Here is a 26,082-nt window from a genome sequence, read left to right on the forward strand (position 1 = left end):
AAGAGTAGCATTGCCTCCCTTTCTGCCTATATATAATAAGTGGGGAGGGAAGTTGGAACAGCAAGCTACTCTCAGCTAAGGTTATTAATTTGTGTATGTCTGCATTATTTTTGGCAACAATAAGTGAAGTGGTTGGGCAGGCACTTTAATTTCTCAATTTAGCTCAGAGTCCTTTGATCAATCAGAATAGAGCTGGAAGGGACCTTGGAGGTCTTCTAATCCAGCCCACAACTCAAGAAGGTTACCCTCTACCATTTCAGACAAGTGGCTGTCCTATCTCTTCTTAAAAATCCCACAGTGATGGAGCAGCCACAACTTCTGGTGGCAAGTGGTTCCGCTGGTTAATTGTTCTTACGGTTAGGAATTTTCTCCTTACTTTCAGGTTGCTTCTCCTTGATTAGTTTCACCAGTCAGCTGAAGAAATATCCACCTTTATTACTGGAGATTTTTTTTATTTTTAAAAAATCTATTCTGGGAATTTTTGGTTATTCTGGCAGTTGAAGCCCATACATCTCCAAGTTGCCAAGGTTGGCAGTCTCTGCCCTAAAGCGATAAAAGAAGCCTTCCGTCCCCTGTCCTAATGTTTATCTTTTACTAGTACCATGTATATCAATATTATGATATCTTATATACCACCAATACGTACTTGACAAAACAAATAAATAATTCAAAATAAAATAAAATAAAGAAGCGGAACCTTTAGTGGCGACTTTCTGTTTCCCCAGCGGGGGGACTTGTTTTGCGCGACGCATAGTGCCAGACCGGAAATGGAGCTGCGGAGCGTCTTTCCCGGAAGTGGAGGGTTTTTCCGGGCAGCGTTTAGCTTTTCTCGCCGGGCGTTTGCAGAGCGGAGGAAGGGAGACCCACCGCCGCCGCCATGGGGAAAAGGCAGCACCAGAAGGACAAAATGTAAGCGAAGTGTCTCAGGAGGGGTGGTGGGGCAACTGGGGCGCCTTGGAAGCTCTCCGAAAGGGGGGAAGGTGGCATTTCTGCCCAGCCTACCTGGCAGGGAGGTTGTTGAGGGAAGGAAAAGGTTGCTGGGTGGAGGCGTTCCAATGCGGGCACTGGCTCTTCTTTATTTCATGGCTCCCTTGGACTCTTCTCCTACTAAGAGGAAGGAGAGAGGAAGCGGAGAGAGAGAGAGGATGAGATGGATAGATAGATAAGACATATATGTATATATACATACATACATATATATGGCCACAGAGTTGGCCTTCTCCGGGTCCCGTCGACTAAACAATGTCGTTTGGCGGGACCCAGGGGAAGAGCATTCTCTGTGGCGGCCCCGACCCTCTGGAACCAACTCCCCACAGATATCAAGAGTTGCCCCCACCCTCCTTGCCTTTCGTAAGTTCCTTAAAACCCACCTCTCGTCAGGCATGGGGGAATTGAGATATTCCCTTCCCCCTAGGCTTATAAAATTTATGCATGGTATGTCTGTATGTATGATTGGTTTCTTAAATTGGGGTTTTTTACATTACTTTTAATATTAGATTTGTTCATATTGTCTTTTTACTGTTGTTAGCCGCCCCGAGTCTACGGAGAGGGGTGGCATACAAATCTAATAAATAAATCTAATTAATAAACAAACAAACAAACATATATATATAGATTGTTATATATGTTTTTTCTGTTGGATAAAAATATAGCAAAAATATGTGATATATATATGTGTGTGTGTGTGTGTTATATATACACATATATATTTGTTTTCGTAGATTTTTCACGGGTATATGTATGTAAATTGTTCTGAGTTCGGGTTTTACCCCTTCTTATACTATGTGATGTTTCGGTGAAATCACATTCACCATCATCAGGCTGAAGTTGTTAGCTTCGTGCTGCTTTGAATATAAATTTGAAATTATATTCAAAGCAGCACGAAGCTAAAAACTTCAGCCTGATGATGGTGAATGTGATTTCACCGAAACGTCGCATAGACACTCAAAATATTACACGGTGTAAAAACCGAACTGAGAACAATTTACATACATACACACACATACATATATGTGTGTGTATATACATGTATATATATATATGTCACATGTTTTTTTGCTGAATTTGAAAATTAAGGGAGATCTATTTCGGCCTTATTTTGGCCTCATCAGCTAGCCATACCCACTGGGAGTTGAACCTACAACCTTTGCCTTGTGTATATATACCTACATACATACTGTATATATACACATGCATACATACATGCATACATACATACATACACACACAAACGCACACAAAAAGATTATGGAATTAGGATCCAATGCTTATCTGCATGCCTTCTAGATATGTAAGTTAAGGTACGTATTCCTCTAATTGTCTCTTTCTCTTTTAGGTACATAACATGTACAGAATATACCCATTTTTATGGAGGGAAGAAAGTTGGTATGTGAGTTGACCTGTTGAATTTTTGTCTCATTTGTATGTCTAATTTATACTTTGGGTACCCCCCCACCCTCAGGGAGGGGGGACATTCAAAGCAAGATGTGCCTCGTGTTATCACAGTTATAAAATAGGCTGCATTAAAAGGGAGATTGGCCAGTCAATTACAACATTTTAGTAAGGTATTCAAGCGAAAATGAATGTGCTGACTTGAATGCATGAGACATATTTTTTTTTCTTTGAATAGAAATTCCACAGTCCAACTTCCGACGCCTGCCTTTTGATCACTGTAGGTAAGTTTGAAAGAAATCACAGAAGTATAAATACTGTATAATAAATGTTACTTCCTTCATACTTTTCATAAGAATCTTGAAAATGGCTTTGCGTTGGAATTTGTTTATATGCTTTGGTGGGTTTGGTCATTCCTTTTTGTGTGTTGCCTTAATGTTAAGCCAAATAAGTTTACTGTGCTTATTTTATACTGAAATGGAATTCTTTTGCTCAATCCTAGCTTATCTTTGCAACCATTTGAATATCCAGTTTGCACATCAGATGGGATCATTTTTGACTTGCTGTAAGTTATCTTTATTCCAGTTTTTCTGACATTATCTCTCTCTCCCTCTTTATCTATCTATCTATCTATCTATCTATCTATCTATCTATCTATCTATCATCTGTCTATCTATCTATCTATCATCTGTCTGTCTATCTATCTATCTATCTATCATCTGTCTGTCTGTCTTCTATCATCTGTCTATCTGTCTATCATCTGTCTATCTGTCTATCTATCTATCTATCTATCTATCATCTGTCTATCTATCTATCTATCTATCTATCTACCTATCTATCTACCGTCCGTCCATCCATCCAACCAACCAACCAAGCATCTATCTATCTTGTGACTTGGGATTTGGGTGATATATCAAAGTTAGTTCTAGATAAGGTGGGGATGTAAAGGCATAGGTATAGAACAGCAAATCTATTTCTTGATCTTTGATGGGCTTGTTTGGATACACTAATGGCAGCCTCTGCTGGCAGTTTCTCCCCAATATCTCTCTGGGGATACTGTGGCACACTTAAACAGGGCAAGAAGTTCCATTATACAGGTTCTCGACTTATGACCACAATCGAGCCCAAAATTTCCGTTGCTGAGTGAAACATTTGTTAAGTGAATTTGACTCCATTTCACAACCTTTCTTGCCGCGGTTGGTTGTTAAGTGAATCACTACAGTGGTTAAGCTGGTAACGCGGTTGTTAAGTGTATCTGGTTTGATTTGATTGCTTATTTGTACCCTATGACAATCATTGTGTTGTACCTTATGATTCTTGATAAATGTAGCTTTTAGAAAACATCGAAACATAGAAGACTGATGGCAGAACAAGACCTCATGGTCCATTTAGTCTGCCCTTATACTATTTCCTGTATTTTATCTTAGGATGGAGATATGTTTATCCCAGGCATGTTTAAATTCTGTGACTGTGGATTTACCAACCCACGTCTGCTGGAAGTTTGGTCCAAGCGTCTACTACTCTTTCAGTAAAATAATATTTTCTCACGTTGCTTCTGATCTTTCCCCCAACTAACTTCAGATTGTGTCCCCTTGTTCTTGTGTTCACTTTCCTATTAAAAACACTTTTATTTTATGTACACTGAGAGTTTATGCACCAAAGACAAATTCCTTGTGTGTCAATAAAATTCTATTCCTGTTCCACTCCACTCCATTCCATTTTATTCTATTCTGTACTTAAATATAGAAACCAATGCCCGAGCCGTTTTGACTCCGCATCTGTCTTGTTTTAGGAATATTGTTCCGTGGATAAAGAAATATGGAACCAATCCGATCACCGGGGAGGTAAGTATTGTTGGATTTTAAAATGTGAGATCCATTCTATCCCCAAACTACAAATATTAAAAACCTCAAAAAATTGAGAGCTTGAAAAAGCAGGTGGGAAATTCCATTTTGGATATGTATAAAGTAGCTAGAAAAAAGTCTGAAATATTGTGAGTTCTTCGGGGTAAGCCAGAACAAGAAATAGACGCCATGAGATCGGCTGGGATTCTATTATTGCGGAGTATAATTACAGAATCTTGGTTGACAGAAACCCTCTCTTTTCCTCCTTATACAGTAGTACCTCTAGATACAAGCTGCTCCACATGCGAGTATTCCAAGATACGAGCCACGAGGGGAGAGAAATTTCTTTTCGAGACCCGAGCTCAAATTCGGGATACGAGCCGAGCATCCACTAGGTGGCGCAAGAATCCTTGCTTCTGGTTATCTCGGAGGGGAAAAACAAAGTCTAAAGCCATTTGTTTCAGATACGAGTTGTTTGACATACAAGCTCCCTTCTGGAATGAATTAAACTCGTATCTAGAGGTACTACTGTATTAGAGAATCAAAGTAGGGCCATCTTGATTTTTCCCCCTCACTTCTTCCTCTCTTTTGGAGCTGAGCTGGTGTTGATCTCAAGGTGGCTGAAAACTTTCTTTAAAGCCATCGCTCTCCTCTTTTATAAAACGGTTGATACGCAAATACTCACTGTGTTAAACTCTAGCCTCTTTCGTTACACCATCGATTCAAGAAACTAAATAATGGAATCGTTACGAGAGCCAAGGCCTGTTAAGATTTAGAGACACTATATCAAGGATTGTAGATAAATCCTAGGTCAGTGATGGTGAACCTATGGCAAGAGTGTCACAGGTGGCGTATGGAGCCATATCTGCTGGCATGCGAGCCGTTGCCCTAGCTCAGCTCCAACGTGTAGGTGTGTGCCGGCCAGCTGATTTTTGGCTCACACAATGGCACTGAGAGGGTGTTTTTGGCTTCCACAGAGCCTCTGGGGGGATGTGGGAGGGTGTTTTTACCCTCCCCTGGCTCCAGGGAAGCCTTTGGAGCCTGGGGAATGTGAAACACGAGCCTACGAGAGGCGGGGTGGCACAGCAGGTAGAGTGCAGTACTGCAGGCCACTGAAGCTGACTGCTAGATCTGTAGGTCAGCGGTTCAAATCTCATCACCGGTTCAAGGTTGACTCAGCCTTCCATCCTTCCGAGGTGGGTCAAATGAGGACCCGGATTGTGGGGGCAATAGGCTGGCTCTGTTGAAAAGTGCTATTGCTAACATGTTGTAAGCCGCCCTGAGTCTAAGGAGAAGGGCGGCATAAAAATCAAATGAATGAATGAATGAATGAATGAATGAATGAATGAATGAATGAATGAATGAATGAATGAATGAATACTGGGCCCACCAGAAGTTGGGAAACAGGCCATTTCCAGCCCCCAGAGGGCCTCTGGAGGGCAGGGAAAGCTGTTTTTGCCCTCTCCAGACATTGAATTATGGGTGTGGGCACTCACACATGTGCGATAGCATGCGCTCATGCTCTTTTGGCACCCAGGGAGAAAAAGGTTCGCCATCACTGTCCTAGGTGATATTCCATTGTATTACCATATAAGGTAAAAAAGAAGAATGTAAGTATGTTAATGCTGAGTCATAGGATGTAAACTGCAACCTGATTGGGCCAGAGAATTATAAGATGCAGAGCACCTTTACAATGGGTGTGTTTTGTTACAGGAGGTTTGGTTTGGTGGTTGTTAGTTGGCTGGCGGAAGCAGTTTGAGCGTGAATTAAGTCGTGAGTTAAGTATTGAGTTAGAGCTGTGGGTTGATACGGAGACACCTGGATTCGTTTAGTATCTACATGTAAGTAAGCTTTACTGCGTATAGTTAAAGCAAAGTTTGTTCCTGTAAATAGAAGACTAAGACGGAAAAAATTTACTTGCACTGAAGAGTAAAACTATTTTCTACAAAAGAGTCTTCATTATTTCTCGTTTGGCGGGCCCCAGGGGAAGAGCCTTCTCTGGCAGCCCCGGCCCTCTGGAACCAACTCCACCCGGAGATTAGAACTGCCCCCACCCTCCCTGTCTTTCGTAAACCACTCAAGACTCATTTATACCGCCAGGCATGGGGGAGTTGAGATAGCCCTTCCCCCTAGGCCATTACAAGTTATACATGGTATGTTTGTGTATATGTTTGGTTTTATAATAGGGGTTTTAGTTGTTTTTTATTATTGGATTGTACATGTTGTTTTTATTATTGTTGTTAGCCGCCCCGAGTCTACGGAGAGGGGCGGCATACAAATCCAATAAATTATTATTATTATTATTATTATTATTATTATTATTATTATTATTATTATTATGAATAATTATTCTCTGCACTGCTTCCTGAATTGCCACACTATAAATTCTGGTATCTAGACAAGGTCTGCTGTGTGTCTCGGTATATCCGGAGAACTTATTCCCTCACTCTATTTGTTGCTCCTGTAATGCCATGATGGCAAACCTATGGCACACATGCCAGAGGTGGCGCAAAGCGCTCTCTCTTTGGTAAAAGAAAGTAAAAAAAGCAAACTCTATGCTAGATTGGCAAGTGTTGTATTGCCTCTGTACAAATCGATGGTGAGACCACATTTGGAGTACCGTGTACAGTTCTGGTCATCGCACCTCAAGAAGGATGTTTGACTCTTTCTAAGGGTGCCTGGCCTTGAATGCTGGTACAAACTTCTTTCAAGGTTCTCTGGTTTTCATCACCCGCCATTTCCCCCTTGCTATTTCCCATCACATGCCCAAAAGTTTTTTATTGCCTATCTGTGCTCCCCCCACTCTCTTCCAGCCTTTGATGGCAGAGTGCCTGTGACGCACCAAGCCAAACCCGAAACACCTGACTGTATTAGCCACACAAAAAGATAGAAAACCTGGATCTGCAATTGTAGAACAAGGGTTGTCATTTTCTCTCTTTAAACACAAGGGGGCAGTCATACCATTTGGCCTGGAAAGCTTGGCCAGATCTCTGGAGTTCCATTCCAGGGTAGATCACTCCTGGGATCTCTGTTTTTTTCTGTTGTTCCTGACTGTGTTTTGGGAGATGGTCAGGTAAATAACTACTCATTCCTGGAGTTTTTTTCTGGGAAAATCTGTGAGGAGAGGGTACCCCTAACTCAGTGTTTCTCAATTATTTTCTATTATGCCCACCCCACCCCAGGAAGAAATAAATATTCCGTCCCCCCCCCCCCCCAAAACTCTCCACCGGGATAATTATTTGTCGCGAGAGCCATCGTGGGGCTTCCTAGATTCGCCCACGTCTCTGCAACACTCCGTGGCCTGCATTGGCTGCCGATCAGTTTCCGGTCACAATTCAAAGTGTTGGTTATGACTTTTAAAGCCCTACATGGCATTGGACCAGAGTACGTCCGGAACCGCCTGCTACCGCACAAATCCCAGCGACCGACAAGGTCCCACAGAGTTGGCCTTCTCCGGGTCCCGTCGACTAAACAATGTCGTTTGGCAGGCCCCAGGGGAAGAGCCTTCTCTGTGGCGGCCCCGGCCCTCTGGAATCAACTCCACCCGGAGATTAGAACTGCCCCCACCCTCCTTGTCTTTCGTAAATTACTCAAGACCCATCTATACCGCCAGGCATGGGGGAGTTGAGACACCTTTCCCCCAGGCTTTTTTATATTTATGTTTGGATATGCATGTGTTGTTTGCTTTTTAAATATGATAGGGTTTTTATGTGCTTTTTAATATTAGATTTGTTTTCGGTAGAATATTGTTTTTATTGTTGTTGTGAGCCGCCTCGAGTCTTCGCAGAGGGGCGGCATACAAATCTAATGAATTGAATTGAATTGAATTATTTGCAATATTCAGCATGTTTTTGCTGGAAAAAAAACTTTTTATCAGCGTGATTGTGGTGTAATGTGTTTAAGCGTCGCCTTAATTTATTTGGCTTCCACTGCCAACATTCTTAGACACAGTAAACATAGTGGTCTTTCCTTGTCTCCCACCATAGTCACAGTGAAGCCAAGCGCTACATACACTTCATCATATTTCCTCATCTTAGAGACTTAACATTTGTCTCATGATCTCCTCCTTTCTTTTCATCCTTGTTAAATATTTTTCCATGGTGTCTCTTAACGTTTGTTCTAGGCACTTCATATCTCCTACTATGTGCTGTGTGATATTGTTCGGTGCAAAAAAAAACCCTACTCCCTGTGGCAAACCCCCCCACATTCCCTGGGTTCAAATGCCCCCCCAGCATCGCTCTGCGCACCACCACCTCAGAGGCCCTGCCCCACTATTTGAGAAACACTGCCCTAACTTAACCTACACCACTGGAACCAAAAGCTTTTTGTTGTGGGCAAGAGGTTGACTAAACTACTTAGAGAGGCTTTAAAGCACCATGAAGCAGTAGCCAAGTCTAAGTATCCTTTCCTTCTTCCATGTTGAAATAGTACTGTGTTTCCCTGAAAATAAGACAGCGTCTTATATTAATTTTTGCCCCCAAAGATGTGGTACGTCTTATTTTCAGGGGATGTTTTATTTATTTTTCAATGAATTGTATCTTATATCCTGCTGCAGCAAAAACGCATGTTGGATGCGTGTTGGATGTGTTTTAAATCTGACTGATGCAGCGTTTTGGGATGCAATTTATGGACAGCAGTGTGATATGTTTATTATTGATTATTCCCAAATATGCCCATGTTACACCAACACTCCGCAGTCTGCATTGGTTGCCGATCAGTTTCTGGTCACAATTCAAAGTGTTGGTTATGACCTATAAAGCCCTTCATGGCACCGGACCAGATTATCTCAGCGACCGCCTTCTGCTGCACGAATCCCAGCGACCGGTTAGGTCCCACAGAGTGGGTCTTCTCCGGGTCCCATCAACTAAACAATGCCGCTTGGCGGGACCCAGGGGAAGAGCCTTCTCTGTGGCGGCCCCAGCTCTCTGGAACCAACTCCCCCCAGAGATTGGAATTGCCCCCACCCTCCTTGCCTTTCGTAAGTTACTTAAAACCCACCTCTGCCGCCAGGCATGGGGAAATTGAGATGCTCTTTCCCCCTAGGCCTTTACAATTTTATGCATGGTATGTCTGTATGTATGTTTGGTTTTTTATAATAATGGGTTTTTAATCATTTTTAGTATTGGATTATTACTGTACACTGTCTTATTATTGCTGTTAGCCGCCCCGAGTCTCCGGAGAGGGGCGGCATACAAATCCAATAAATAATAATAATATTGATTGATTTTGTCCAATACACAATGAGGGTTTTAGTGGGTATAAACATAGTAAAATACATGATGAAGGTTATAGAGGAGATACTCATAGTAACATATATCTAAGAAAGAATAGAAGAGAAGATATAGGAATAAAATGTATCAATGAAAGAATAGAAGAAGAGATATAGGAATAGAAGAAAGGTATAGGAGATATAGGAGAGACAATAGGACAGGGGACGGAAGGCACTCTAGTGTTCGGGAATGCTGCGAAACGAAACGTCTCCTACATCTTCTTTTCGGGGATGTCTTATATTAGGCAATTCTACGAAACCTCTCTGTTAGTACATGGTACTCACCTGTTTTGGGGTTGCCATGTATTAAACTACCAATGGTAGTTTACAACTGTAAAGTTGTAATATGTCTTTAAGTGCTTTGACTGGTTTGGCCATAAGAGGGCGCTAGTGTCTTTCCCTATGGGGGGAGTTTACTTTGAGATATATTCTTAGCTGTGTGCGTTTTGTTATCTTTTGCTACTTTGTGTTGTATATAATACAGTGATACCTTGTCTTACAAACTTAATTGGTTTCGGGACGAGGTTCTTAAGGTGAAAAGTTTGTAAGATGAAACAGTGTTTCCCATAGGAATCAATGGAAAAGCGATTAATGCGTGCAAGCCCAAAATTCACCCCTTTTGCCAGCCGAAGTGCCCATTTTTGTGCTGCTGGGATTCTCCTGAGGCTCCCCTCCATGGGAAACTGCTTCTGTGTTTTTGTGATGCTGCAGGGGAATCCCAGCATCGCAAAAACGAGCACTTTGCTGGCAACGGAAGTCCAGAGGTGGGGCTTCCCAGCGAAGGGAGCATCAGTGAAATCACCCCACCTCCGGACCTTTGTGTTTTTGCAATGCTGCGATTTCACTGAGGCTCCCCTCGCTGGGAAACCCCACCTCCGGACTTCCGTTGCCAGCGAAGCGCCCGTTTTTGCGCTGCTGGGATTTCCCTGCTGGGATTCCCCTGCAGCATCACAAAAACACGGAAGTCTGGAGGTGCGGTTTCCCATGGAGGGGAGCCTCAGGGGAATCCTAGCAGCACAAAAACGGGTGCTTTGCTGGCAACGGAAGTCCAGAGGCGGGGCATCCCAGCGGCGACCGTGGGTTTGTAAGGTGAAAATAGTTTGTAAGAAGAGGCAAAAAAATCTTAAACCCCGGGTTTGTATTTCGAAAAGTTTGCATGACGAGGCGTTTGTAAGACGAGGTATCACTGTATAATAATAATTAATAATAATTAATAATAATAATAATAATAATAATAATAATTTATTAGATTTGTATGCCACCCCTCTCCGAGGACTTGTAAATAATACTTTGTTAAATGCTAAGTCTTTTACTGGCTGGATCACACAACTACACCTCTGCAATAACTCGGCTGTATATCGACGGTTTCGCACAAGGCTGCACCAAGACATACTAATATTCTCCTATGTCTTACTTTCGGGGGTGACTTATTTTCGGGAAAACAGGGTAGCATTCTGCGTATGTATGTTTGGTTTTACAATAAGGGTTTTTTAGTTGTTTTAGTACTGGATTGTTACATGCTGTTTTGATCACTGTTGTTAGCCGCCCCGAGTCTACGGAGAGGGGCGGCATACAAATCCAATAAATAAATAAATACCCCCGTAGACTTTAATATTTCACATTTAAACTAAATTTTACCCACCCGAGCTGGACGCCGCGTAAAAGGAACACACTGCCTTTCCAGCACAGTCACTCATGCTCTCATCACCTCAAGGCTCGACTACTGCAATGCTCTCTACATGGGGCGACCTTTGAAAAGTGTTCGGAAACTTCAGATCATGCAGAATGCAGCTGCGAGAGCAGTCATGGGCTTCCCCAAATATGCCAATGTTACACCAACACTCCACAGTCTGCATTGGTTGCCGATCAGTTTGCGGTCACAATTCAAAGTGTTGGTTATGACCTATAAAGCCCTTCATGGCACCGGACCAGAATATCTCAGGGACCGCCTTCTGCCGCACGAATCCCAGCAACCAGTTAGGTCCCACAGAGTGGGCCTTCTCCGGGTCCCGTCAATTAAACAATGGTGTTTGGCGGGACCCAGGGGAAGAGCCTTCTCTGTGGCAGCCCCGGCCCTTTGGAACCAACTCCCCCCAGAGATTAGAATATCCCCCACCCTTCTCGCCTTTCGTAAACTTCTTAAAACCCAGCTCTGCTGCCAGGCATGGGGGAACTGAGATACTCTTTCCCCCTAGGCCTTTACAATTTACGCATGGTATGTCTGTATGGATGTTTGGTTTTTATAATAAGGGTTTTTTTTAGTTATTTTAGTATTGGATTGGATTGTTACATGTTGTTTTTATCATTGTTGTTAGCCGCCCCGAGTCTACGGAGAGGGACGGCATACAAATCCAATAGATAGATAGATAGATAGATAGATAGATAGATAGATAGATAGATAGATAGATAGATAGATAGATGTTTAAAAACCTCAGACGCCTACAATCTAGACGCTTCCTCCTAGTAAAAGAGTTGTGCGTGTGTCAGCTGTTCCTCCGTCCCGGTCTTGCCTGCAGAAAAAGGGCCGTTCCACTCCGCCTTTCTTTCGCTTTCTTTTCATCTGGCGTTTGCCCCAGTAACCCACATAGTCCGCGGAGGCTCACGTGCGGCCGGGCGGAGGAGGGAGGGAGGGAGGCCTTCCTGGGTCCTGGCAAAGAGAGGATGATGTCAGCTGGCAAGTCGGGAAGCAGAGACACAGCAAGGCCAGCCGGCTTGTTTGGGATGATGGCAGCAAAAGAGGTCGCTTTGCCAAAAGGAGCTCAGCTGGCAGGCCGGACCCTGAGCTTGGCACAGAAGCAGGAAGAGAGCTGCCAGAGAAAGGGGGGGGAGTGGCTGTCGTTCTTTCTTTCTTTCTTTCTTTCTCTCCCTCTATCTCCCACCCACCCATCCATCCATCCACCCTCCTCTTTTTTTTTTCTTTCTTTCTTTCTTTCTTTCTTTCTCTCCCTCCCTCCTTCCCACCCACCTTCCTCTTTCTTTCTTTCTTTCTTTCTTTCTTTCTTTCTTTCTTTCTTTTCCTTCTTTCTTTCTTTCTCTCTCTCTCTCCCACCCATCCATCCACCCTCCTCTTTTTTTTCTTTCTTTATCTATCTATCTATCTCCCTCCCTCCCACCCACTCACCTTCCTCTTTCTTTCTTTCTTTCTTTCTTTCTTTCTTTCTCTCCCTCTCTCTCCCACCCATCCATCCGCCCTCCTCTTTTTTCTTTCTTTCTTTCTTTCTTTCTCTCTCTCTCTCCCACCCATCCACCCTCCTCTTTTTTCTTTCTTTCTTTCTTTCTTTCTTTCTCTATCTATCTCCCTCCCTCCCACTCATCTTCCTCTTTCTTTCTTTCTTTCTTTCTTTCCTCCCTCCTTCCTTCCTTTCTCCCACCCACCCACCCACCGTCCTCTCTCTCTTTCTTTCTTTCTTTCTTTCTTTCTTTCTTTCGCTCACTCTTTTTTATTTGTTTGTTTGTTTTGTCAAGTACATATTGAAAGAATGTAACAATATAATAATATTTATATACATGATACTAGCAAGAAGAAAATAAGAAGATTTTAGATATGAAATATTCACACACATAATAATAGTAAAATAATATAGAGAAACATTAGGACAGGGAACGGAAGGCACACTGGTGCACTTATGCACACCCCTTTACTGACCTCTTAGGAATTGGGAGAGGTCAACAGTGGATAGACTAAGGATAAAGTATTGGGAGTTAGGTGATGATACTACAGAGTCAGGTAGTAAGTTCCAGGCATTAACTACTCGGTTACTAAAGTCATATTTCCGGCTGTCGAGTTTGGAGCGGTTTACATTAACTTTGAATCCGTTGTGTGCTCGTGTGTTGTTGTGGTTGAAGCTGAAGTAGCCATTGACAGGAAGGACGTTGTAGCAGATGATTTTGTGGGCTGTACTTAAATCATGTTTAAGGCGACGTAGTTCTCAGCTTTCTAAGCCTAGGATTGTAAGTCTAGTTGCGTAGGGCCGTGTTTCCCAACCTTGGCAACTTGAAGATATCTGGACTTCAACTCCCAGAATTCCCCAGCCAGCATTCGCTGGCTGGGGAATTCTGGGAGTTGAAGTCCAGATATCTTCAAATTGCCAAGGTTGGGAAACACTGGCGTGTAGGGTATTCGGTTGCGAGTGGAGGAGTGGAGAGCTCTTACGCATTTATGCAATTAGTCAGTTCTTGATTTGCAAGACTGCTCTCTATTCCCCCGTTCCTCTTCTGCCGGCGCCCGGAATTGAATTTCTGCTGGAAAAAACTGATGGGTTTCCATCTGCAACCTTCCTTGCGTTGTGCCATTGCTCACCGCTTCTCAGCCTGCAGCATCCTGGAAGGCTACCAGCAGCTGTGGGCACAAAATGGCTTGGCCACCACAATTACCCTGCAAGTTGTTTTTTTCCCCCCCACTGTTGTTGGTTGTGTGTGATGTTTTGCATTTTTTAACAGATGGCTCCCAGTCACAGGATTGCATGGAACACCAATCACATATGGGACCCTGCTGTTGTGATCAAGCTCTCAGCTGAATCATTGCTGTTGATCTTTTATTTTCCCCCTTTTTTGCTCTTGCGTTAATTCTCCAGGCTTGGGAGGAATATATATTATTGATTGATTGCTTGATTGATTGGATTTGTACGCCGCCCCTCTCCGGAGGCTAATAGCAACAATAAAGCAGTGTACAATAGTAGTTTAATGTTAGAAATAATTAAAAGCCCATTAATATATATAAAAAAACCCCAAACATACATACATACGTACCATGCATAGAATTGTAAAGGCCTAGGGGGAAGAGGGTCTCAATTCCTCCATGCCTGACGGCAGAGGTGGGTTTTAAGCAGCTTACGAAAGGCAAGGAGGTTGGGGGCAATTCTAATCTTTGGGGGAGTTGATTCCAGAGGGCTGGGGCCGCCACAGAGAAGGCTCTTCCCCTGGGGTCTGCCAACCGACATTGTTTACTTGACGGGACCCGGAAGATCCACTCTGTGGGACCTAACTGGTCGCTGGGATTCGTGCAGCAGAAGGCGGTCCCTGAGATAATCTGGTCCAGTACCATGAAGGGCTTTAATATATTAATATTAATATATTGCATTGGCAGTTCTGTGTTAGCAAAAACTTCAGAAGAGAAGGATTTAGGGGTAGTGATTTCTGACAGTCTCAAAATGGGTGAGCAGAATGGTCGGGCGGTAGGAAAAGCAAGTAGGATGCTTGGCTGCATAGCTAGAGGTATAACAAGCAGGAAGAGGGAGATTGTGATCCCCTTATATAGAGCGCTGGTGAGACCCCATTTGGAATACTGTGTCCAGTTCTGGAGACCTCACCTACAAAAAGATATTGACAAAATGGAACGGGTCCAAAGACGGGCTACAAGAATGGTGGAAGGTCTTAAGCATAAAACGTATCAGGAAAGACTTAATGAACTCAATCTGTATAGTCTGGAGGACAGAAGGGAAAGGGGAGACATGATCGAAACATTTAAATATGTGAAAGGGTTAAATAAGGTTCAGGAGGGAAGTGTTTTTAATAGGAAAGTGAACACAAGAACAAGGGGACACAATCTGAAGTTAGTTGGGGGAAAGATCAAAAGCAACGTGAGAAAATATTATTTTACTGAAAGAGTAGTAGATCCTTGGAACAAACTTCCAGCAGACGTGGTTGGTAAATCCATAGTAACTGAATTTAAACATGCCTGGGATAAACATATATCCATTGTAAGATAAAATACAGGAAATAGTATAAGGGCAGACTAGATGGACCATGAGGTCTTTTTCTGCCGTCAGTCTTCTATGTTTCTATGTTTCTAATAATATTAATAATAAGAACATTAATAATAGTTTTTTTTTTGTGTGTGTGTGTGTGTAGATTGTTCTGAGTTCGGGTTCTACCCTGTGTAATATATAAATATTACATGGGGTAAAACCCGAACTCATAACAATGTACATACATATACCCGGGAAAATCTATGAAAACAAATATATGTGTGTTTGTGTGTGTGTGTGTAATATGTTTTTGCTGAATTTGAAAATTAAGGGAGACTAGGATAGATCTATTGCAGCCTTGTTCTGGCCTCATCAGCTAGCCATACCCTCACTGGGTCTTGAACTAGCAGCATTTGCCTTGTAAAGCAGAATATTAACCTCTAGGCCCCAGGATCTAATCCCTTCAGCTTTGTACCCAATTATGGGAGGAGCTTAATGCTTCCTTTTGCCTAAGGCAGGGGTAGGCAAAGTTGGCTCTTCTATGACATATGGACTTCAACTCCCAGAATTCCTGAGCTAGAACGATCATAGAAGAGCCAACTTTGCCTATCCCTGGCCTAAAGGATCCTTTTATCTAAGGGATTAGCTACTGTTAAAGGGTTAAAACAGGTTCAGGAGGGAAGTGTTTTTAATAGGAAAGTGAACCCAAGAACAAGGGGGCACAATCTCAGGTGAGTTGGGGGAAAAGATCAGAAGCAACGTGAAAAAATATAATTTGACTGAAAGAGTAGTAGATGCTTGGAACAAACGTCCAGCAGACGTGGTTGGTCAATCCACAGTAACTGAATTGAAACATGCCTGGGATAAACATCCTAAGATAAAATACAGGAAAGAGTATAAGGGGCAGACTAGGTGGACTATGAAGCCTTTTTCTGCCGTCAATCTTCTATGTTTCTATGTTTAACAATGGCAGGGATTCACTTAGCCTCGCTTAGCAACAGGAATTTTGGGTTCCACTGTGGTCGTACGTATGAGGGTGACCCCCTATGCGTAGAACGACCATGGTCATCCATTGTCTCATATTTAAAAGTAAAAAATAAAATTCGGATTTGAGCAGACAGTTAATAAGCCAGGAAGGAAGAAACGAAGGGAGAGAAGAATAGATTAATTATTCTTTTAGGCCTCAAATTAATCAGCTTAATTGCAACCCTCTCTCGCTTTGTGACTTTCCTGCAGACAAATGTTCTGGCAGTTGTCACTTTTAATCAGCTGGGTTGGCTATCCGATGTTTGCTGGAGGGTTGCACGACTTATTGCAGAATCCAGTTCCGTGCCCTTAAGACGTTTGGAACTCGCGATGACGTTTAGTCCATCCATGGCCCGTTCTCTCGCCCTAGTTAGGGACGGTTTATTTTGGGAGCAAGCTCAGCGTCCAGTTCAGCGTTCCCCAAACTGGAAAATGTGAAAACTCCCGTGGGCTTCCCTTTGGAAACTCAGGTGACACGCCGGTGAATGAAAAGGGGGGAAAGCAGGCCAACAGAAAACCAACAGAAAGGGAAGTATATGGACTGTGCAGAAATAATAATAATAATAATAATAATAATAATAATAATAGTAATAGTAATAGTAATAGTAATAGTAATAAGAGGAGGAGGGGGAAGAAGAAGAAGAAAAAAGAAGGAAGAAAGAAGGAAGAGGAGGAGGAGAAAAAAAGAGGAGGAGAAAAAAGGAGGAGGAGGAAGAAGGAAGACGAAGATGAAGAAGGAAGAAAGAGGAGGAGGAGAAAAAGGAGGAGGGGGAGAAAAAGGAGGAGGGGGGAGGAGAGGAAGAGGAGGAGGAGAAGAAGAAGAAGAAAAAAGAAGGAAGAAAGAAGGAAGGAAGAAAGAGGAGGAGGAGGAGAAAAAGGAGGAGGGGAAGGAGAAGAAGAGGAGGAAGAGGAGGAGGAGGAGGAGAAGAAGAGGAGGAAGAGGAGGAGGAGGAGGAGGACGAGAAGAAGAAGAAGAAGAAGAAGAAGAAGAAGCAGAAGAAGAAGAATTGGAAGGGACCTTGGAAGTCTTCTGGTCCAACCTCATGCATAGGCAGGAAACCCTACACTATTTAAGACAGATGGTTATCTAACATCTTCTTAAAAACTTCCAATGTTGGGGCATTCACAACTTCTGGAGACAAGCTGTTCCACTGATTAATTGTTCTGACTGTTAGGAAATTTCTCCTTAGTTCTAGGTTGCTTCTCTCCTTGTTTAGTGTCCACCCATTGCTCCTTGTCCTGCCTTCTCCTGTGCTTTGGAGAATAGGTTGACTCCCTCTTCTTTGTGACAACCCCTGAGATATTGGAACACTGCCATCATGTCTCCCCTGGTCCTTCTTTTCATTAAACTAGCCCTGCCCAGTTCTTGCAGATTAAAGGCAAACAAGACGTGGAGTTCTATAAAATTTGGGGGAAATTTTGTGAATGGATTGAAAATAAAAATAGATAATATAATTAATACAAATATTAATGTAAAAGAAATTAAAAATAAGAAATAGGATTGAAAGAACCCAGTTGAAAAAAAGAGAAAGGGAGGTGGCATTAGATAATTATGTGACACACATTTAAATGGAATTCAAGATTTAAGAACAGGATTGATAGAATGGGGGGCGGGGGGGAGAAGAAAAATTGTGTAGTCTGTCGCTTTTCAGACTAAAAGTAGCTGTTGAAGTTATATTCCAGCTTTTATATAGACAATTTTTATTGTTTTCTTTCTTAGACAGATGGAGTAATTATTGATGAATTGAAATCGGATGACTTAGAATGTTTTATTAATTTTCATATAAGATTCTATAACTATTTGTAATGTTAAGTATCGATGTTTATAAGTTGGAGAAAAAATAAGATTTATACTAAAAATAAAGGGGGGGGAAGCAGGGGAGGAATAAAAGTGTTAATAGATTAATATACGTTAGTGATGAAATATGTGCAGCTATCCAAATAGACAAAGAATTGGAGATGTATGTAAATGGAGAATCGGCGTTGCCCAAAGGCCATCCTAAAACTATACTGAGTTGAAAACAAGTACAGTGTTCCCTCGATTTTCGCGGGGGATGCGTTCCGAAACTGCCCGCGAAAGTTGAATTTCCGCGAAGTAAAGATGCGGAAGTAAATACACTATTTTTGGCTATAAACAGTATCACAAGCCATCCCTTAACACTTTAAACCCCTAAATTGCAATTTCCCATTCCCTTAGCAACCATTTAGATTATTACTCACCATGTTTATTTATTAAAGTTTATTAAAAAAATATTTATTAAAGGCAGACGAAAGTTTGGCGATGACATATGACGTCATCGGGTGGGAAAAACCGTAGTATAGGGGGGGAAACCGCGAAGTATTTTTTAATTAATATTTTTGAAAAAACGTGGTATAGACTTTTTGCGAAGTTCGAACCCGCGAAAATCAAGGGAACACTGTAGACCCAACAACAAAAGGAGGGAATGGAGCGTGGTGTTAGAAGGTTAAGAAGGGAGAGAAGGGGAGAAGAGGGGAAAGAAGAAAGGGAAAAGAAGAGGAAGAAAGGGAGGGGAAATAGGAGTAGGAGAGATGGTTGGAAAGGGAAGAGGGGAGGAGGGTGGGAAGGGAAGAGGAAGGAGAGAAGGAGAGGAGGAAAGAAGAAAGTGGAAAAGGAGAAGAAGGGAGAGGAGAGAAGGAGGGGAAAGGTTGTGGAATAAGGGAAGGATATGGAATGATAAAAGCAATGCTGATTTATATATTTATATTTATATGCCGCCCAATCCCATAGGACTCAGGGTGGCTTACCACAAGCTCATATATTTTATGTATCAATTTTCAATGATGTATCAATGATCATATATTTTATGTGTTGTGTTTGGGCCTGGGCCAGCCGTTGCTCCCACAGATGGGAGAGCCGCGGCACAAAGTGAATGTGAAAGCTTGGCTGACAGCCAGGAAGATGTGGCAGACAGCCAGGAGGACGAGGCCACTGGGACGCAGGATTCAGCAGAGAGTCTTTTGTCTCTGGATTCTTCGGCAGATCAATATATTGATCTGCGTAGCCGAAGAGCTATGCAAAGAAGGGATCGCTTTAAAGAGTATTACAAGTCATTATAGGAGCACCTGGGCTGGGTGTGGTTCTTATACTGAGGGCTGGGTGTGATTCCCTTAATGAGGGCTAAAGGGATAAAAGGGAACAGAGGCCCAAGGCAAACTATGGCTGTTTATCTGTTTTATTTTGTGGTTCCTGCTCTGAAGTTTCTGTCCCGTGCCGTTGGAGTTTTCAACCCAGCTTTTTCAGACAAGTGGGAGGTGAAAACTCTGGGACTTGCTGTTTGCTCCAAAGATTCAAAAGGACTCCTGAAACGTCTTTGCTCATTCCAGGTTGTCTTTGTTTGTTTTTCCCTGTGTTTTTGTATGTGGCTGAAGTAAGCCTTGCACTATCATTGTTTTTGGACACTAAGAACTGTTTTGAGTAACCCTTTTTTGTTTATTTAATACAAGTTTGCTGATTAGCAGAGCACGTGTGTGTTTGATTTCTTTTCCTTGGACTATTACGCATTGCCTGAGCCAGTCAATTTTCAATGATGTATCAATGATCATATATTTTATGTATCAATTTTCAACGATGTATCAATGATCGTATATTTTATGTATCAATTTTAGGAAAAATAAGGTAAATGTTTATTTATGGTTAAGAGATTGTATATTTGTGTATTTGTTTGAGAAACAAAAAATTAAAAAACTGGTTTTGTTTTTTTTAAAAAAAACAACATTGAAAATCTGTGGGCTTCGCAATTTCCAGAATTCCCCAGCCAGTATGCATGCTGAAAGTTGAGGACCAGAACTGAAGATCATATTTCTGTCGCTAAGCGAGACGTTTGCTAAGTGAATTTTTGCCCTGATTTTACGACCAGTTGTTAAAAGTTAGGAAAACAGGTGTGAAGTGAATCTAGGCTTCCCCGTGCTCAGATCCTGCACCTATGAATCGTAGGTTTTAGTCTCCAGATCTTTGATCATCTTAGATTCAGATTAACTGAGTTGGGAGGGACCTTGGAGGTCATCTAGTCCAAGCCCCTGCCCAAGCAGGGGACCCTACACCATTTCTGACAGATGGTAGCCCAATCTCTTTCAACGATGAAGCTCCCCAAACTTCTGCTCTTTTGGTTGTTCCAAAGGGATGATTCACTTTTTTGTGTCTGTTCATCTCCGCAGAAGCTCGAAGCCAAATCTCTCATCAAGCTGAACTTTGCCAAAAACAGTGAAGGTGAGTCGGCACAATTTATGAAAAAGTGAATATGATGATTGTACAGGTCAAAAGGACTTTAGGCCAATCACTAGGAGACATTGAGTTCTAGTCCCACCTTAGGCATGAAACCCGACTGGGTGACTTTGGGCCAATCACTAGGAGACTGTGAGTTCTAGTCCAGTCCCGCCTTAGACATGGAATCCAACTGGGTGACTTTGGGCCAATCACTAGGAGACTGTGAGTTCTAGTCCCACCTTAGACATGAACCCGACTGGGTGACTTTGGGCCAATCACTAGGAGGCTATGAGTTCTAGTCCTGTCTTGGGCATGAAACCCAACTGGATGATTTTGACTAATCACCAGAAAATGAGAAAACGAGTTCTACCTGTGGTTCATTCTCTCTTTTTTCCCTTCTTCAATTTAGGGAAATACCACTGCCCGGTGCTTTTCACGGTGTTCACCAATAACTCCCACATTGTGACTATCAAGACCACCGGGAACGTGTTTTGTTTTGAGGTGAGCATGTTCATTGTTGACAATGCATTTGTTTGTTTGTTTGTTTGTTGTTTGTTCGTTCATTCATTATTCATTTATTGAATTTATAAACTGCCCCTCTCCGAGGACTCGGAGCGGCTTATTTATTTATTTATTTTATTTTATTTTATTTTATTTTATTTTATTTATTTATTTTATTTATTTTATTTATTTTATTTATTTTATTTATTTTATTTATTTTATTTATTTTTTTAATTTTTTTAATTTTTTTTAATTTTTTTTAATTTTTTTAATTTTATTTTATTTTATTTTATTTTATTTTATTTTTTTATTTATTTATTAGAGTTGTATGCCGCCCCTCTCTGCAGACTCTGGGTGGCTAACAACAACAATAAAACAGCATATAACAAATAAATATTTAAAATAACTAAAAACCTTATTGAAAACCAAACATACCCACAAACATACCATGCATAAATTGTATAGGCCTGGGGGGAAGGAATATTTCAATTCCCCCATGCCTGACGACAGAGGTGGGTTTTAAGGAACTTACGAAAGGCAAGGAGGGTGGGGGCAATTCTGATCTCTGGGGGGAGCTGGTTCCAGAGGGTCGGGGCCGCCACAGAGAAGGCTCTTCCCCTGGGTCCCACCAGACGACATTGTTTAGTTGATGGGATCCGGAGAAGGCCAACTCTGTGGGACTTAACCGGCCGCTGGGATTCGTGCAGCAGAAGGCGGTCCCAGAGGTATTCTGGTCCGATGCCATGAAGGGCTTTATAGGTCATAACCAACACTTTGAATTGTGACCGGAAACTGATTGGCAACCATGATTGCTCTTGCAGCTGCATTTTGCACGATCTGAAGTTTCCGAACACTTTTCAAAGGTAGCTTTACAACATATAAAAGAAACAGTAGAATGCAATAAGCTAAATCAATTAATTAAAACTACGTAAATTCATCTATAATCCCCTATTATATTAAAAATCTATCATACCCATTCAAAAGAGCAACCATACATACCATTCGTCGGCCAGAGGGCTAAGATCTAATTGCCCCAAGCCTGGTGGCATAAACGAGTCTTAAGACTCTTGCGGAAGGAGAGGAGGGTGGGGGCGGTACGAATCTCTGGGGGAGCTGATTCCAGAGGGCCGGGGGCCCCACAGAGAAGGCTCTTCCGTAGGCCCCGGCAAGCGACGTTGTCTGGTTGACAGGACCTGGAGAAGGCCGAGACTGTGGGACCTAACCAGATGCTGGGACTCATACAGATGTATACCAGTAGTCCTCACCTTACAACCAGAATTTCCACTGCTAAGCAAGACGTTTGCTAAGCGAGTTACACTCTCTTAATTCTCGTCTCAGGTTTGAAAATTGGGAGGCAAATTGCAGGGCGGTCCTTGACCCTCCATTGAGTCCCTGTTTCTTCCTTTTTTCTTTTGCAAGGCGGTCGAGCAGCTGAATATAAAAACCAAGACTTTTAAAGATCTGCTGAGTGATGAGCCATTTTCCAGGCAAGATATTATTACCTTGCAGGTAAGGTTTAAAATGAATAAAAATTTTGATTTGGGCATTCTACTACTATTTCTACTTCTTCTCCCCCTTCTTTCTTTCTTTCTTTCTTTCTTTCTTTCTTTCTTTCTTCTTTCTTTCTTCTTTTTTCTCTCTCCCTCTCTCTCCTCTCCTCTCGCTCTCTTCTCCCCCTTTCATCCTTCTCTCACTCTTTTCCTCCTTCTCTTATCTTCTCTCTTTCCTGCTCTCTCTCCTTTCTCTCTTCTCATCTCCCTCCCTTCCTTTTCTCCTTTTCTCTCTCTCTTCTCCGTTCTCTTCTCTCTCCTTTCTCTTCTGCGTTGTTCCATTCCCCCTCTCTCTCCCCTGCCCTTCCTCCTCTGCTCTTGACTTACTAAATGTCTCTTTTCTATTTCCTGCTCTCTCTCCTTTCTCTCTTCTCATCTCCCTCCCTTTCTTTTCTCCTTCTCTCTCTCTGTTCTCCTTTCTCTTCTCTCTCCTTTCTCTTCTCCGTTGTTCCATTCCCCCTCTCTCTCCCCTGCCCTTCCTCCTCTGCTCTTGACTTACTAAATGTCTCTTTTCTCTTTCCTGCTTTCTCTCCTTTCTCTCTTCTCATCTCCCTCCATTTTCTCCTCTCTCTTCTCCTTTCTCTCTCTCTCATCCTCTTTTCTCTCTCCTCTTGCTCTCTCCTCCCCACTCCCTCCATCTCTCTCTCTTTTACTCTCTCTCTCCTATCTTCTCTTTTCTTCTTTTTTCCCTCCTCCTCTCTGTCTCCTTTCTCTTCTCTCCCCTTTCTCCTATCTTCTCTCTTTCCTGCTTTCTCTCCTTTCTCTCTTCTCATCTCCCTCCCTTCCTTTTCTCCTTTTCTCTCTCTTCTCCTTTCTCTTCTCTCTCTCCTTTCTCTTCTCCATTGTTCCGTTCCCCCTCTCTCTCCCCTGCCCCTCCTCCTCTGCTCTTGACTTACTAAATGTCTCTTTTCTCTTTCCTGCTCTCTCTCCTTTCTCTCTTCTCATCTCCCTCCATTTTCTCCTTCTCTCTCTTCTCCTTTCTCTTCTCTCTCCTTTCTCTTCTCCGTCATTCCGTTCCCCCTCTCTCTGTCCTGCCCTTCCTCCTCCGCTCTTGACTTACTAAATGTCTCTTCTCTCTTTCCTGCTCTCTTTCCTTTCTCTCTTCTCATCTCCCTCCATTTTCTCCTTCTCTCTCTCTTCTCCTTTCTCCTCTCTCTCATCCTCTCTTCTCTCTCCTCTTGCTCTCTCCCCACTCCCTCCTTCTCTCTGTCTTTTACTCTCTCTCCTATCTTCTCTTTTCTTCTCTTTTTCCTCCTCTCTGTCTCCTTTCTCTTCTCTCTTCTTTCTTCTCTCTCTCTCTTCTCTTTTGCCTCCTTCTGTTCCCCCCCCCCTCTCTCTCCCCCCAACGCCCCTCCTCCCCTCTTGACTTACTAAACGTCAGTTGGGTTTTACTGCCAGCCATAAAACTGAAGATTTATTTACCAGCCAGAGCAAACAATTTCAGGGCTGAGTGAAAGGCGTAATTATGTCACTTAATGAGAGATGGGGCAATCAGTCCTCTGCGAGAGCCCGCCTGGGTTTGCCCACCAATGGAATATTATTGGAAGGCGCTTTCTTATCTCAAGACACAATGCCACATTCATCGCTCCCGTTTCTGCCATTTGCGCTCCCACTGACGTCTTCTCCTCCTCCTCCTTCCTTCCTTCCTTCGACCATTCTCTCTCCGCTCTCGCTTTGGATTCGGGCCACGGGGCTTTCACCCCTGCCCTTTATGTACTCGACAGCAGGCGGTAGGGGAAAAAATCTCCTCTGGAAGCCATCCACGTCACATTTCATCACTCTGGAAAGAGACAAAAGAAAGCTTTTTGTCCTATCTGCCCTGGTGGCTTTGCCTTCTCCACGCACAATTTTTTTCCTTTTATGATTCCTAATAAAAACAGCTGTGGTTTCATCTCTGGTTTTTTTGTCCTATAATTTCCTCCAACCATTTTTTAAATTTTCTTCCAATAATTCTTTGCCTTTGGGCAAATATGACTTTAGTAACCGAGTTAGTTGATGCATGGAACTCACTACCAGATTCTGTAGTATCATCACCAAACCCCCAAAACTTTACCCTTAGACCAGAGGTCCCCAACCGCCGGTCCGCGGACCGGCACCGGGCCGTTGGGGGTTTTCAGCCGGTCCGCGGCGCCAGGGCCCCCTCGGCCTTTCCGCACCACCAGCGGCGCTCCCCCCGCCAGCCAGCCAAGCCCCGCGCCCGCCGGAACCGGCTCCTCGCTCTCCCCCCGCCGCCCGCCCGCGTTTGCAGGAGGTGGGGGAGGGTCGGGCGGCCCGCCAAGGCCAGGAGGGACGCCGCTGCCCCCCCCTTCCCTCTCTCCGCCCGCCGCTGCGCCTCCTTGACGCCGAGAGGAAATGCCGGCAAAGGCTTTTCTCAGCGGAGGTCTTCAATGTCGGGGGCGCACGGGTGGTTGCACGCGCTCCCTATCTCCCTGCTAGCCCACTCGGAGTATTCAAAATAAGAAAAACCTTTGCCGGCGAAGGCTTTTCTTATTTTGAATATTCCGAGTGGGCTAGCAGGGGGATAGGGAGCGCGTGCAACCGCCTGTGCGCCCCCGACATTGAATATCACCTTCGCCGGCCCCACCTCTCCTGCAAACCCCGTTGCTGAGAGCCCGGGGCGAAAGTGCTCTCGCAAAGGTGAGGCGGGCAGGGCGTGGCGCGCGTCACCGCTGAGAAGAACGGAGAACGAGAGTGAGTGATAGCAACAGACAGCAAGATAGAGAGAAAGTGAGAAAGAGAGAGTGAGAGAAAGGGGGGGAGAAAGAGATAGCAAGAGAGAGAACAAGAGAGAGAAAGAGCGTGAGAAAGAAAACAAGAAAGAGTGAGAGAGAGAGAAAGCAAAAGAGACAGAAAGAAAACAAGAGAGAGAAAGTGAGAAGAAGAGAGAGAAAGAGGGGGAGAGAGAGAGAAAGAGAGGGAGAAAGAGAGAGGGAGAGGGGGGGAGAGATAGCAAGAGAGGGAGAGAGAGAAAGAGAGAGGGAAAGGGGGGAGAGATAGCAAGAGAGGGAGAGAAAGAGAGAGGGAAAGGGGAGAGAAAGAGAGAGGGAGAGAGAGAGGAGATAAAGGAAGAGGAGAGAGAGAAAGGAAGAGAAAGAAAGAAAGAGGGATAGAAAGAGAGAGAGATGCTCAGTGAGCCTTTCTTTGAAGTTGCCTTTCTTCTTTCTTTCTTTCTTTCTCTTTCTTGCTTTCTTTCTTGCTCTTTTTCTTTCTCTCTTTTACCTTCCCTTCCTCTATTTCTTCTTTTCTTTCTCCTTCCTACCTTCTTCCCTTACTCTCCCCTTTCATAAGTTTCCTTGCTTCCTTCCTCTGTTCCTGTCCCTTCCCCCCTTCTTTCTTTCTTTCCTTCCTTCCTTTCCTCCCTCCATTTCTTGCTTTCCTTTTCCTTCCTCCCTTCTTTCCTCCCTCATTCCCTTCTTTCACTCCTTCCTCTCTTACTCTCCCCTTTCACACCTTTCCTTGCTTCCTTTGCACCCTTCTTCTGTTCCTGTCCCTTCCTCTTTCCTTCCTTCCTTCCCACCCTCCGTCCATTCATTCACCCATTCCTCTCTTGATCGCCCCTTTTACGGCGCCGCTGACAGCTAGCTCCCCC

The 26,082-nt window shown here is 43.4% G+C and overlaps 1 protein-coding gene across 1 annotated transcript in view; it reads left to right on the forward strand.

Moving 5' to 3' along the window:
• Positions 1 to 798: 798 nt before the first annotated feature.
• PPIL2 (peptidylprolyl isomerase like 2) overlaps positions 799 to 26,082 on the forward strand; it is a 41,039-nt gene continuing 15,755 nt past the window's right edge. Inside the window, exons 1-8 of the mRNA XM_070761994.1 lie at positions 799 to 909; positions 2,336 to 2,385; positions 2,630 to 2,675; positions 2,894 to 2,956; positions 4,184 to 4,235; positions 20,394 to 20,445; positions 20,852 to 20,943; positions 22,363 to 22,452. Of these exons, the coding sequence (XP_070618095.1) occupies positions 878 to 909; positions 2,336 to 2,385; positions 2,630 to 2,675; positions 2,894 to 2,956; positions 4,184 to 4,235; positions 20,394 to 20,445; positions 20,852 to 20,943; positions 22,363 to 22,452 (477 nt within the window). The 5' untranslated portion in view covers positions 799 to 877. The remainder of the gene's footprint in view (positions 910 to 2,335; positions 2,386 to 2,629; positions 2,676 to 2,893; positions 2,957 to 4,183; positions 4,236 to 20,393; positions 20,446 to 20,851; positions 20,944 to 22,362; positions 22,453 to 26,082) is intronic.

Source organism: Erythrolamprus reginae, chromosome 10 (genome assembly GCF_031021105.1).
Source record: "Erythrolamprus reginae isolate rEryReg1 chromosome 10, rEryReg1.hap1, whole genome shotgun sequence".
Lineage (NCBI taxonomy): Eukaryota > Metazoa > Chordata > Lepidosauria > Squamata > Dipsadidae > Erythrolamprus > Erythrolamprus reginae.